General features: G+C 40.6%; 1 protein-coding gene across 1 annotated transcript in view; it reads right to left on the bottom strand.

Moving 5' to 3' along the window:
• Positions 1-10,873, bottom strand: part of BMPR1B (bone morphogenetic protein receptor, type IB) — a 31,060-nt gene extending 20,187 nt beyond the window's left edge. Inside the window, exons 1-3 of the mRNA XM_009882963.1 lie at positions 10,722-10,873; positions 1,197-1,299; positions 117-219 (exon numbers count right to left, since the gene is read on the bottom strand). Coding sequence (XP_009881265.1) covers positions 117-219; positions 1,197-1,299; positions 10,722-10,864 — 349 coding nt within the window. The 5' untranslated portion in view covers positions 10,865-10,873. The remainder of the gene's footprint in view (positions 1-116; positions 220-1,196; positions 1,300-10,721) is intronic.
• Positions 10,874-12,852: the final 1,979 nt, after the last annotated feature.

Raw genomic sequence — 12,852 nt, forward strand, 5'->3', positions numbered from 1 at the left:
TCTCTAATCACGTGCAGTTGAAGGGAGGTGCTTTGGGTTTGGCTTTGTTGGTTCCTAAGGCACAAAACGCAACAGCAGGAAAAGATCATTTGGGGATTGGATTTACTTCTCCTTACCTCGATTTTTCAGTGGTGGCAGCGTAGGGTGAAGGTGTTTGTTACAGTAATCTTGTCCTGTGCAACATTCAATAGATCTTCTTTGGTGTGGAATAGGAGTGTCCTGCAACAAACAATTTGATCGAAAGCAAAGTAATTATCTGTGTTGTAAACACACACGGTCATTCTGGCACTTGAGAGAAAAATGTTCTTTTTAGCTGGACTGCATTGCAGTCTGGTGCAGACTTCTAGGATGTGTGGAGTCAGGGTTTCTGCCACCAAGCGTATCCAGCAACATTTCATGTAGATAATTAAGAGATGAATTCACCCCTAACGTATTTCTATTGGTGCTCTAATGCTGGCAGAAGGGACTGACTGACTCTAACGGTGCAAGACAGAACTGTGAAAGTCACATCAGTTAGACTTGTATTACAAACATAAGTTAACATGAGTATTCAAAACAGTTTAGCCAGAATAATACAGGAATTGCTGTGGGGACTAATTTAGCTGCTGCTTCTGCTCTCATGGGAAGCTGGGTAAAATACCTTCCATGGACCTGGATGGTTAGACTTTTCCTGTACTCATGTGACATCATTTAAGGTTAATGTTAGGAAAGGCAAACACTTTAGAGCCATCTTGCTCCATTCCTCATCCCCCTTCCATTCCTGCAGTGAGAGCTGCTCTCCGTCACGTGATCACTGTACTTGAAGAGAACTTCTGGCACCAGAAATCCAAAACCAAAGTGTAACCGCATGTAAGACATAAAGGTTGCTGCAGTCCATCAAATAACATCCTAACTAACTTTAGCTATCATGGGGACTTCAGGAATTAGATTGCATTTCTCTAAATTCAAACTTCCTCTGAGCAGGAGTGCAACGAGTAACAACAGTGCCAAAACCAAAACCTTAAGTTATTGTTAGGAGCAGCTATAATATCACCATTTGGGGATATAAATGCACTCCCCTCAGCAATCAATGCAGAGCAACTATTTGCCAAATGAATAGAAGCAAAAAACGTGGATATAGTAACGTCTGTTGACTGCACTTCAACTGAAAGCTATCAAACAGCCAAGAGACACTCTGGCAGCAAATGCTTTCTTACCCGACACTGGAAGTCCGAGCCCTCTAATCCAAGACATCCCTTGGTGACCAAATGTCCACCGGACTCATCTTCTTCTATTATGGTGAAGCAGTAGCCATCAGTGCTGAGGATTGGAAAGAACGAATCAGGAGAAGGCTTTGAAGAGAAAAATGTGCTGCTGAGTATACTCTTAAACTTTGTTCCTTGCGAGGCGAATCTGCCATTAACAAACCAACGTACTAAGGCAGGCTGGAAGACTCAGGCACGCAAGGCAACCTCTCCCAACATAGTCCAACAGCCGACAGCGCTGCGGACCAGCCCTTGCACACACAAAGGAGGCTCTGCCTTGGAATTGACACACTTACCTTTCCAACATTTCACGGCTATAAATCCCACTAAGAAACATCTCAATTCTCTGCCTATGGTCATTAGTGTGCTAAGACTTTGGTGACCTATACAAATGCAAGCATCAGCGCTACAGCAGGTCTGCCTCGTGCATGGGAACGAGGCATATTTGCACCACAGTGGAGACCTGAAGAAAGAAACATTTTTGAGATACTAAACATAAAATATTATTAAGAGTGATTTGTGATTCCTGTTTTAACCATATTACAAACTGCAACACTCTTGTGTATGAGTCCTTGAGTTATCATCAACACCCTTCACAACTGTTTACTTGGGTTATAAGCCTGAAGTGATCCATAATGCTTCCGTTTACAAGAACGTGCACCAGGGAGGACAAGTATCCTAACAGATGGTTAGATGGTGCTGGTGATAAATGTCCTTCCTCGACGAAGGTCAAATGCCTGAATACTATGGAAAGAGGGGGAGGAGGGCATGAAAAGGGTGGCTGCATTTTACTGAGACTGCTGTACATTAATTTCTCAGCCCTCTCAGGGAGATACGTAATGTGTGTAAGAAACACAAATTGACTGATTTGCAGGAAGAAGATCCAAAAGTAAAGAAAAAAAAATATATGTCTTAATATAAGACATTTAAGTCACATAAAAATAATATATTCTGTTATTTCCCCAGGAAAATAACACTGGTTATTGTGTGCAATGAGTATTTTTCAGAAGAGAAGAAATAAACTCAGTTAAAACAAGGAAATAAAAAGAAAAAAGGATTAGAAAATTTAAACACAGCAAAATTTCAGATGATTTGCTCCTTATTTGAATGAAAGGAGAGTCTAACAGAGCAACAACTGCAAACACAATGAAGATGTAGGAAACGAGAGGCACAGTTACACATATAAGAGATAAACACAATTTGTAAGTATTAGCTACACGACAGAAAGATGCTGGATAGGATCACGTCAAACATTTGCTGTGGCATATTTTTATATTAGTGGTGCAGAGTCTAGCCACAGTAAGCTTATTACTTCAAATAATAATCTATCATGGGTTATTGACTTCTGGATTTGAAAAGTAACCAGTTGCACGTTACAAATTACTTTCTCTGAGAAGCGAGCGATGACTTCTACCCTTCCTTGACATTGTGCATACGAGTAAGGCAAAGGAGACAGCAACCCTTCTGGGCAGCAACCACCTTGATTTCATTGCTCAAGTTTAAAAGATAGGAACAATAGGATTGCCAAGAAGAGAGACTGTAAGGAATCCATTAGAGCAGAATATTATATTAGATTAGATTTTATTTGTTTGCATGGTGCCTTTGATTCAAAGTAATGAGTAAGTTTAACCCAGGGGACAGAGCAACAAAACAATAAATTGCAATCAAGTGAAACACAAAATGAACTCCACAGCTAACAGTCCCCAGAAAAAACAAAACACTCAGTTCACCAAAGGGAAGCAGGGGAAGGAAAAGTCAAATTATTTGCAAAAGGAAGAAAAGAAGCAGAAAAGTCAGCAGTTTTATTTCTTTTTTTTTTCCTGACTTGCCATGGGACTCTGATTCTTAGCTCATTTTTGAAAATTAAATTCGGGCTCTTCGAGCACTTAAGTCCCTCTGAAAATTTTGTTCCAAATTTAAAAAGACAAACAAAATTAGATTGGTTAGAGCAAACCAGAAAACTTATAAAGCTCCAACAATAAGGATAAATCATATTCTTTACAGACAATGGTAGAGTAATGAAGGAAAAGTGCGAGACAATTAAAAATAGCAATGCTGAGCAGAATAAACATTGGTACTGCTTCTTTCTACCTCTAAGAAAAGAAACAAACCAAAAAGTTTTCACGTAATGTAAGAACTCATTATCTTATTGAAAACTTCTCAGGTGTTTGGGCGAGAGGTAGAAGTGACTCTTCTGAAAAGGAAGAAGCATCTTTTACCTGCTTCTCCCCTCCCACCCTCAGCCCCTTCTCCTGGTTCACAGGATGTCAGATGGACCACACACTGCAAGTAAAGAACAGGCACACCCCTGCAGTTTTATTGATTACCCTACCTCATACCTGCCTATGCTAGAAATGAAACTGTTCTTACTATTACAAACCAGAAACAAGTCAGATAAGTCTGCAACATCTCCAATTTTATGTTGATTCTGGGGACTGCACAAATATAAACATATGCACATCACTGATACAGGCAAAGCAATATGAAAAACTTATTCTCCACTTCCTAGCAAAATTTTGTAGTATAGAACTATTATTTTCTTCAACTCTGTAATGTGAATTCTGTGTAATTTGATTCTGCAAATGGTACATATAGAAGGAACTCAACCTGATGTTACTGAATACATCCAGGTACACATACACTAATATGCTCCACTAAAGTATCACCTTATTACTGTATGGTACAGGACAGCAATTAAATACATTTTGGATGTGATCACTAATAAGCACAGATTTGGTATGTCACATATTTGCCAAGAGTGATTTTTTACAGCCAAGACAAATGCCAGGAAAATAGAGGGAGTTAATAGCGGAAACACTGACAGACTCTGATGTAGAAGGTGCTGCCACAATTACAGATTACCAGAAAGAAAGAGGTGATCTTAACTGAGACCTTTACTAAATGTCAGAAGAGAGGAACAGAGGCCAACAGCTTTGCAGCTGCTCACACAGATGTCCTCACTGGCCAACAGCCATTTCTCACAGAAGATGCGATACCTCAGCTACCAAAACTTGGCTGCTGAAGATTTCCTGTCCTGCTCTGTGTGTGTGTGTGTGTGTGTGTGTGACGCAGCCAGGGATGGCAATATATAACTTGGAAAAGCAACATCCTTCCCTCATTCAGTGCCTATCACAAACAGATGGGTTAAATAACTTGATGAAAAGATTCCTTATCTTTAATTTTATTTGCAATTGAGTCCATACGAGTATTATTATTTTTGTCCACTCCTCCTCTTTATACTCCTGGTTTTGATATTAGAAAGAGCTACAGCATCTTTTCATTTCCATCCAAAGCAACATGAAAAGTTTCTGCACCGTTTCTAAAAATGATTAAAAAAATGTTAGATTATATTACATACGGAACTGAGAAGTTCATATTCTTCTGTAAAGACTGGCTGAAATAATCTAATTCAAAGATTGGCTGACTCCCAATTTGCATCTAATTCATGTATTTTGTCACATCCTTCACTTAAGGAAGATGATGAAGGCCAAGTTTAGCAAAGCACTGTCTTTGGACACTACCCATAAAACAAAGAGTCACTGCAAATGTGTTCAACACAGGCTGGTTTTTTTCAGAAAAAATAACATAGTTAGCAGCCATGCATTGGGGAAGTAACATGAAATCAAGTGAGAAGAGCATTACACAGATGTATGAGCCAGATGCACCTTCAGATGTTTGCACAGCTACTCTGAAGGCAAGGAGAGACATACAGGTGTAACAAAGCCAGGAAGTTGGCTCACACTGGGCCACTGTTTCTGGCCACACTAGTCTCCAAGATGGTGATGTTGGTCCTACCACGCACGGTCTGACCTTTTGGCTCTCTGGGTGCTCAACAACAACCCTACACACAGAGAGAGAGGAGGGTACCCAATGCATCCTAGCAGAGCATCTTTTCATATATCATATACAGGTCTATAAATCAATATTTTCTCTATACTACCTGCCCATACTGTTTTCCCAGGTCTGAGACATGACCTGGCCCTCCAAATGTGTCTTGCATTCTTCTACTAAATCACAAATCAGATCAAACAGTTCTCCCTGACACATGGGGTCACAACACAGAAAACAAGCCATTATGCCAATCTGTGAGGGAGAGCCCTAGAAACTGCCCAGACTTCACGCTGAATATACGAGAGTTGACAGATCTGTAGACCTGATAGCACAACTTGGGGTATGGCAACCGCAGCAAGCATGGGCATGCCTGCATTTTCACCAGGGATCTCTAGCACCTTTCACTTATGTGCAAAATCCATCTTGGCAGAGGTGAGAACTATCAAGAAGCAAGTACTCAAAATAAAGCTACTCATCTTCCTCTTTACCTTTTCCCTTTTTCTTTTATTCCTTTCTTTTGTCTCCAAAATTTGAACACAAACCAAATGTTTTCTTTTACTTGACCTTAAGATTACACTGCAGTTGAATTTGTATGATGTAGCTGCTTCTTTAATGCTAGAACAGACTTGAAATGGGTATTTGCTGTTATGGATTATTTTTTTTTGGTATAAGTAAATTCGATATGCAAGGGAAGTCTTAGGTACTCCAGTACTTTCTGCACAGTAACACCAAAGTACTCCCACATGCTAAAAACTGAGAGTAATGCAATAGATCTAAATACAGGGAGCCTGGACTTGCATTACTATTTAGCTTAAGGTTTATATGAAATACCTAATGGGCAAGCCCTGAACAAAATGAAGAATAAGGAATTTCTGGGGCACAGTTGAAAAGCGTGGGAGGAGGACTTTACATTTCAGTTTAAACACTTGGGGTGAAGTCACCTGCTGAGCCACGTACTAGACATACGGCCCTGGCAGAGGAGGCAAGGAAAGACTGGAGCTTGCAAGAATTTGTCTCTGTTGTCCTTTGGTTTTTTGTTTTAATCATCAAAGGGGACTTATATGCCACCAGTACAGCCCTGTAAAAACAACTACATTAAAAAATAAAAATAAACATTAAAAAATCTGAAAGGCTAGCTTTGAAGATCTCACCATAGCTCCTTTATCAGAAAATGTTCAACTTTATCCTAAAAATTAAAGATGCTTAAAAGAAAAGTTGCCTGAACTCAGTGCTTTGGCCCACTGTTCAAGTCTCCTTCCTTCTACATATCAAATTACTGAGAATATTCAATCCTATCATATAGAGAACAGGAGAATGAAAATAACATCACTCAAGTGAATTATCACCTCTGGTAATGCTGAAAAAGCAACTTAATTAGTTTATTGCTTTACATAACCAAAGCTACCTCAAGACATAGTTGGGCAGAAACACAATCAAGACCAGTAGGCACCACATAAGAAATTAAACTCTATCAGCCCGATCTTTAAAACTGTCAGCATTTATTTGTGAATGGAAAATAGAGTACAACAAGGCACCGAATCAGCCTCTGCCTTTACTGCAGTCCCATTACAGCCAAAGCCAATTAAATCTAACACTACTTTTTAAAATATGCATTTAATTATGATTAGACACAACTGCCCGCGCATTCACTTTGTACACACAAAACTTGAAATGGAACAGTAAACCAAGGCCCCGGTTGTGTCCAAAGCAGCTATTCAGCTTCTTTACTGAAAGCCTTTTATGAATCGCAGAGAAGTTCAGAAAGAAGAATAAACGTGCTACAGGTTAACATGCCCTTTGCAAGCAGAGGATTGCAAACCTTCTGTGAAGATATTCCCTGATCACACTAATGGCTTTCAATTGCCTGGAGCGGCCCCACCTGGGATTTCTGCCACCCCATACCTGCCCGGGCTCCATTTAAGCTCAGGTCTGAGCATCACACCCTGAGCGATGGTACAGGACTGTCTGTCTCCAGCCCCATCTCCTGCCTGGATCCAGATCACTGCTAGCCATGTGAAGGGCCATTGAAGGAGCCGTGTCTGCCTGTTGTTGACCCTTGGGGAAATGGGGTCCTGGTGGGTGAGGGTATGCCTGGCCCTAGCATCACCCTCAGCTCCTGGCTTGGCCTCTGTTCACTGCTCCCTGACACTAACCCTCTCCTAATGAGATGACCCTGTAATGTGTCTTCCAAAACTTGTCCTTGTGGATTGTCCCATTTTTTTTAAAGCGCCCTCTAACAGGAGCTACTGCTTTTCCGTTGATATAGAAAGCAATCTGCATTTTAAGCTGCAGTGTTATCCTTAGCTCCCTAAAGTATTATTAGACTTAAGCTGAGGAAGTATAAAGAAAGGGAAATTCTGTATAGGAACAGCAGGCTGTTAGAGGATTTGATACAGATGTGGTTAAAGAATATTGACTTTTAAATTTCTAAAAATACAATTATGAAGAGGATTTTAAATGGCCACCAGATGTCCTCATTTTTATATAAACACTGACACTACTGGTACTACAGGCAGGATCTACACTTTAATAGTTAAATACCTGTGGTAGCAGAGCAAAATCTTCAGGTGGGGATGGCAGACTGCTTTTTATGAGAAATGTTTAATGGTGACTGCAATAGGACTATTTTATTCTGAGAGTTTTAATTTAAATACAGCTGGAAACGCTTTCCCATTGAACTTTCAGAGCCCTCCTTGCTCCTGGGCACACAAAAGGCTTCCCTGCTTTGGCGAGAGCCCCGATGGGGACAGTGCCTGATGATCTCCAGAGCCCAAGCCCTGGCTACAGATGTGCTCAGTGAATTTCCCAGGTGTCAGGGCTTCGCCAGGCCCTTGGGTGCTGCCACATGTTGACTCGTCCCTGCAGGGTTGGCAGATCCAAGCTCTGCAGGTCCAAGCACAGCCCAAAGCTTAACAGACTGACAGAGCTGCTGAGAGGTTTGATTGTTGGCTTTTTTCATTAATATAAAATGTAAAAGGCTTTTAGTGGCTACATCTGCGGGAGGAAGATAATTAATGCAATAACTTTTAATCTGGAACAGTTTGTTTAGTCTTCAGACAAACACAGTGCGGTCGATACTGCTTGAACTTCAATATGGGGAAACTTCCTTTATAGCAAGGTTCAATGAGAATTCCTGAGTGCTTTAAAACGTGCCAACACTCGTTCGGGCTAGGATGAAATGAGAAAGCTAATGGCTGACCAGCAGGATCATCCCAAAACACAGGGGAAACTAATAATTTCTGCTAACCTGATTGGTCTTGGTCAAATCTTTTGAAACCTGGTCTCAACCCAGCCAGCTAATCAGGAACCTAATAACTACTCTCCCAGCATTAGCCTTAGGACCCTCTTCTCCCTGTAATGTCCCATTTCAATTTTCATCCTTAATTCCAGCTATGTAGTAGGGAATTTAAGCAGCAAAAGATTACATACTAACAGTTAAGCAGATGTAGGTAAAACAAGGGGTGTTGTGTCCTTTGTACCTCACTACATCTCTCACACCAAAGTAAGGGGAGCCACAGCAATGACCACCATCCTGAAAAGGATTATTGTTGACAAGCAAGCCATGAAGGCAGGGTATTTCATTTAACTTAACTGGATTTTTTTTTTTTTTTTTTTTTTTTTTTTTTTTTTTTTTGGTATTACTTCAAACTGTTCAGCAATTCTTCACTTATACCAGGACAAGTGGCAAGGTGGATAGTGCTCAGGTGATGGACAGCACAGGACAGGAAAGAGGAGTAGCTCTGGATGAAATGAAAGCCTTTTGACTGTTTCCATTTTCCTGGACAGAAAAGTGATCAATATTTGATGGGTAAATTTCAGTTTCAATTATGTTTAAATTGGAAAAACTAACTGTCACTCAAGTAGAACAGTCAAGCCTGAAATATGCAAATATTATGAAGACCAAAGGGGGTATAATTTTGTCGTTTATTACTACTTAACTGCCTATCCTTGGCCATTAACAGCTAAAACCAAGTTTGGTATTTGAGACTGTAAGGAGGACTCTGAGGAGAGTTTCTTTTAAAGTACTACAGTAAAGGAAAATGCATAAATCCATTTTAATAGGACATTTACTCATAGTTCCTGGCAACATGAAAAATACTTAATGTCAGTGCTGCCTATGAAGCCATGTGCAACAGCAGACCTACCCAGCTGGGGTATAAACCTTGTTCAATGGGTTCCTTAACATGGATCCTTTTGTGCTTCCTAATTCTTGGATTTAAAAGTCATCTGCAACTTCCCTGTTACTGGGCGTATGAGACAGCACGTGTGAAAGCAGTGGCTCTTGCTGGGCAGGAACAGGAAACAGCCGATTCCCACTGCAGGGGATCTGCAAATTGATATCAGCGTGGGTTTTTACGGCTTTTTAAATTGACTGCCACGTGAGAGCAGTTAGCCCTAACCCCTGGCTAAAGCATGGGTTTGAGGGAAGAGGATAGAAAGGGGAGATGGTATTTACAGCTGTCATCAAAACTTTTATACACTTCAGTGTGAAACTGCAGCCTGAGCAGAATTAAGTCAGGCTACAAAACAACACTCAAAAAGTCCAACACAGAAATCAGTATCTTCAGCAACCTTAGGCTTTCCCCTTCTATCTTTTTAACGTGCTGCCTTGAAGAGCTGACACAACGTTAGACTGTCTCACCTCAAACAGCGCTGCATACCCAACCGGCGTGTCCAGCTGGGCTCACGTCCGTGCCCTGCTTCAATACTTCTCACAGTCCCATAACTCCACCAGGCTATAGCTGATGGTAAATATCTCCAGTATCTTAGCTGCTCTAAATAAGCAGAAAAGTTTAAATTCCTCATGTGCAATGTGAAGAGATCAGCCCTACTCTGCTGCAGCTAAAAGCAAACTGCACATGCACCTCAAGCCAAGAGAGAGGAGTTTGACCACTACCCTCATTCAGCAGCAATAGCATGTGTGCAGCAAGAGCTGCTTTTGGGTGGGGGAACAGCAGCTGGGTCCCACCACAGGTACCCTCAGTCACCTCTGCTGCTTCAGGGCAGTGTCAGTGCAACACAGACCAAGGCTGAGCCTTCAAGGGCGCTGTGCACAGCTGGACGTGCCTCTCCCCCCAGGGAGGCAGTAGGATCTGGGGAAGCAGAATCCAACCCAAACGAGAAGTTCCTAGTACTCAAAATCAAAAAGAACACTAGAGCTAGTACAAGAAAATAATCAACACTTCACTCAGCATGGAAGCAAGAAAAAAAACAAAGCCTTAAGGACCTACAAAAGATAGCTCAGCTATTGCAAAGCCACACACCAAGAGCAGGGTTCTTATAAATGGTGTTCCATAGATTATAAATTTACAAGCATTTACTGACATTACAATGTATCTCTGTTAAGTCTCCTCTCATTAACTGCATGCACCTTTAACAACAAACTCCTACCTTCACAGTATTTCATATGCAATGAATTAATACAAGTACTACCTAAAACTGTAAAGATGTAAACACCCTAACATAAAAATATAAATATGTAGCTGAAATCTAAGTAAAAATTACCTCTGATTTTTAGACACAATGTATAAACAACTAATTTACATACTACTGCTTAAACAAAAACTGCAACGCCCAGCTTGGGACTGCTGAGCTACCACAAACAGGTTTTCCCATGTTTTACCAACAAATACATATACCACATACCTGCAGGTGCTGTTGACCGAGTCCTCAGGACAGTGGTGGTGGCACTGACAAGACAGCTTCTTCTGTGGAGGGGCAGGTGCCGTGCTCTCGCCATCTTCTTTTCTGGTCTCCATGCTCAACTTGCCAGAACTTCGCAAAGGCATGTTGTCTAGAAAATTGGCTGTAAATACAAGGCAAAGCAGAACATGGGCATACAATTTAACAAAGATTTAACAGAAAGTGATGTTCTTTCAAGTTAAACACTATGTCACTGAATGGTGTAAGTGTTACTTGGAAAACAAGGAAAAATAGTTAATTTCTATAAAAAAATCTCTATAAACAAAGTAAAAGGCAAGAATGTGTTTTAGAATGAACAATGCTGAAATATATGGAGGTGATTACTTCTAAAAATATCAGAGTACTGAATCTCCATAGAGGTGCTGGAGTACAGCTAGAGATGTTGGTGATGGGCTAGGAGCTGTTTAAACACAAGAACGGCTCATTTTGGCAATTTACTGAAACTGACTGGAGTTTTGATTAGCTTGCCTCTTCTGAAAGTCAAACCAGAAAGCTAGTTACAAAACACTATGGGCTTGTAACCGTTGTGCCAACATCACAGTATTAATCGGATTCACGACACAACTGGATGCCGAAGTCCCACACTGTTTTTACTAACACTTGGCAAAATGAGAACTAAATAGATTAGTTCTCAAGATGCACTGTGTATCTGTGTACTCATAGCTGTACCTTAAGACGCCATAGGTGCTTAAATTAAGAAAAAAGACCCGCACTGTTTGTTTCTCAAAATATAATTATGATAATTCAAAATGTAGCCTGTGTACCACAAACTAATAGCAACAGATGTTTGCTCTCTGGGTCACAGGATCAGAGATTAAGTAAATTCTCTTTCAATCAGCAATCTTTGTCTGTATTACTTTGTTACCCTTGAATAGGGAATATTCAACTATTAATATTCCTGTCCAGGATTTTCAGACTTCAAGTTCATGAGGCAACTGAGTGAAATGGTTTTGCTCTGTGTATCATTTCTGGGGCTCTTCCTGCAATCTATCTACAGCGATCTTTCTTCAACAAGTAGTGCAAAACCAAAAGTATATTAAAAAAAAAAAAAAAAAGGTTTAATTATGCATTTGAAAGTGCCAGAAGATGTTAAATTCAGACAGCTAAATACTTTCCTCATAATAAATACAACTGTAAGTAATTCCCTTTTTTTCAACAAATGTGTAAGGCTGTTGTACTCCAATGAATGCAATCTGTGCCCATCACTCATCGGGGATGTGATCATGAACAGTTTCTGCAGATCTTGCCATAAACAACAACAGTTTACAACCCTAGACCTGTTCATCGTCTTAGTTAAGATGAGACAGGTGGGAACTGCTGAATTAGAAGCTGAAATCTGAAGTACCATCAAAGCATCACAGGTGGCTATTTAGAGATGTCGCTTGGTTTTTAGAAAACTTAGGACATAATAGGCTGGCATTCGACTTTACACTTTCCAAGACTGGAAAGCCTAGGATTTTGCTTTCAGCTCATGTACAGGGTCAAAATTAGTGGAAAATCATTGCCATTTAGTGTCAAATTCATCAAATCAAATCAAATATAATTTTAAAAGGCAGGAATAAGATACTCTCAATCAGGCCCTTTCCTATCTTCTAAAAAGAAAAAAATCTTTTCACTCCATTCTCATGTTCTTTTAATGCCTTAAATTCCTGGCTGCTAGATGGACAGACCTTTTGCGTCTGAAATTCAGATACCTCACACCTAGCAGATGACAGTGGAACATGTAATAACTCTTCTTCTTCCACTCAGAGCTGAGTTTCCACAAGGTCTTTCGACTTCTATATCTGTTTGACTTCAGAACAGAAAGATTTTCAGCAGTCCCCTTCCTGAAATGTAATGCATAGGAAGAAACCCACAGGAGCTTTCCAGGGTTTGGCGACAAGTTCTTCCCAATTTCAGGCATGAAATGCACAGTTTGGGATGGTGAACAGCCTACGCCTCTTGCATTTGCTGCTGTGCTGTAACAAGCACGTGTTGGTCATGCAGCCCGGGCTCTGTCTAGGGATTAGATGCCCTTGGGGTTTTGAAAGCTCTCCTAAGGAGCTATGTCTGAGTGCCCTGAAAGCAAGGGATT

The sequence above is a fragment of the Charadrius vociferus genome, unplaced genomic scaffold (genome assembly GCF_000708025.1).
Source record: "Charadrius vociferus isolate BGI_N301 unplaced genomic scaffold, ASM70802v2 scaffold410, whole genome shotgun sequence".
Taxonomy (NCBI): domain Eukaryota; kingdom Metazoa; phylum Chordata; class Aves; order Charadriiformes; family Charadriidae; genus Charadrius; species Charadrius vociferus.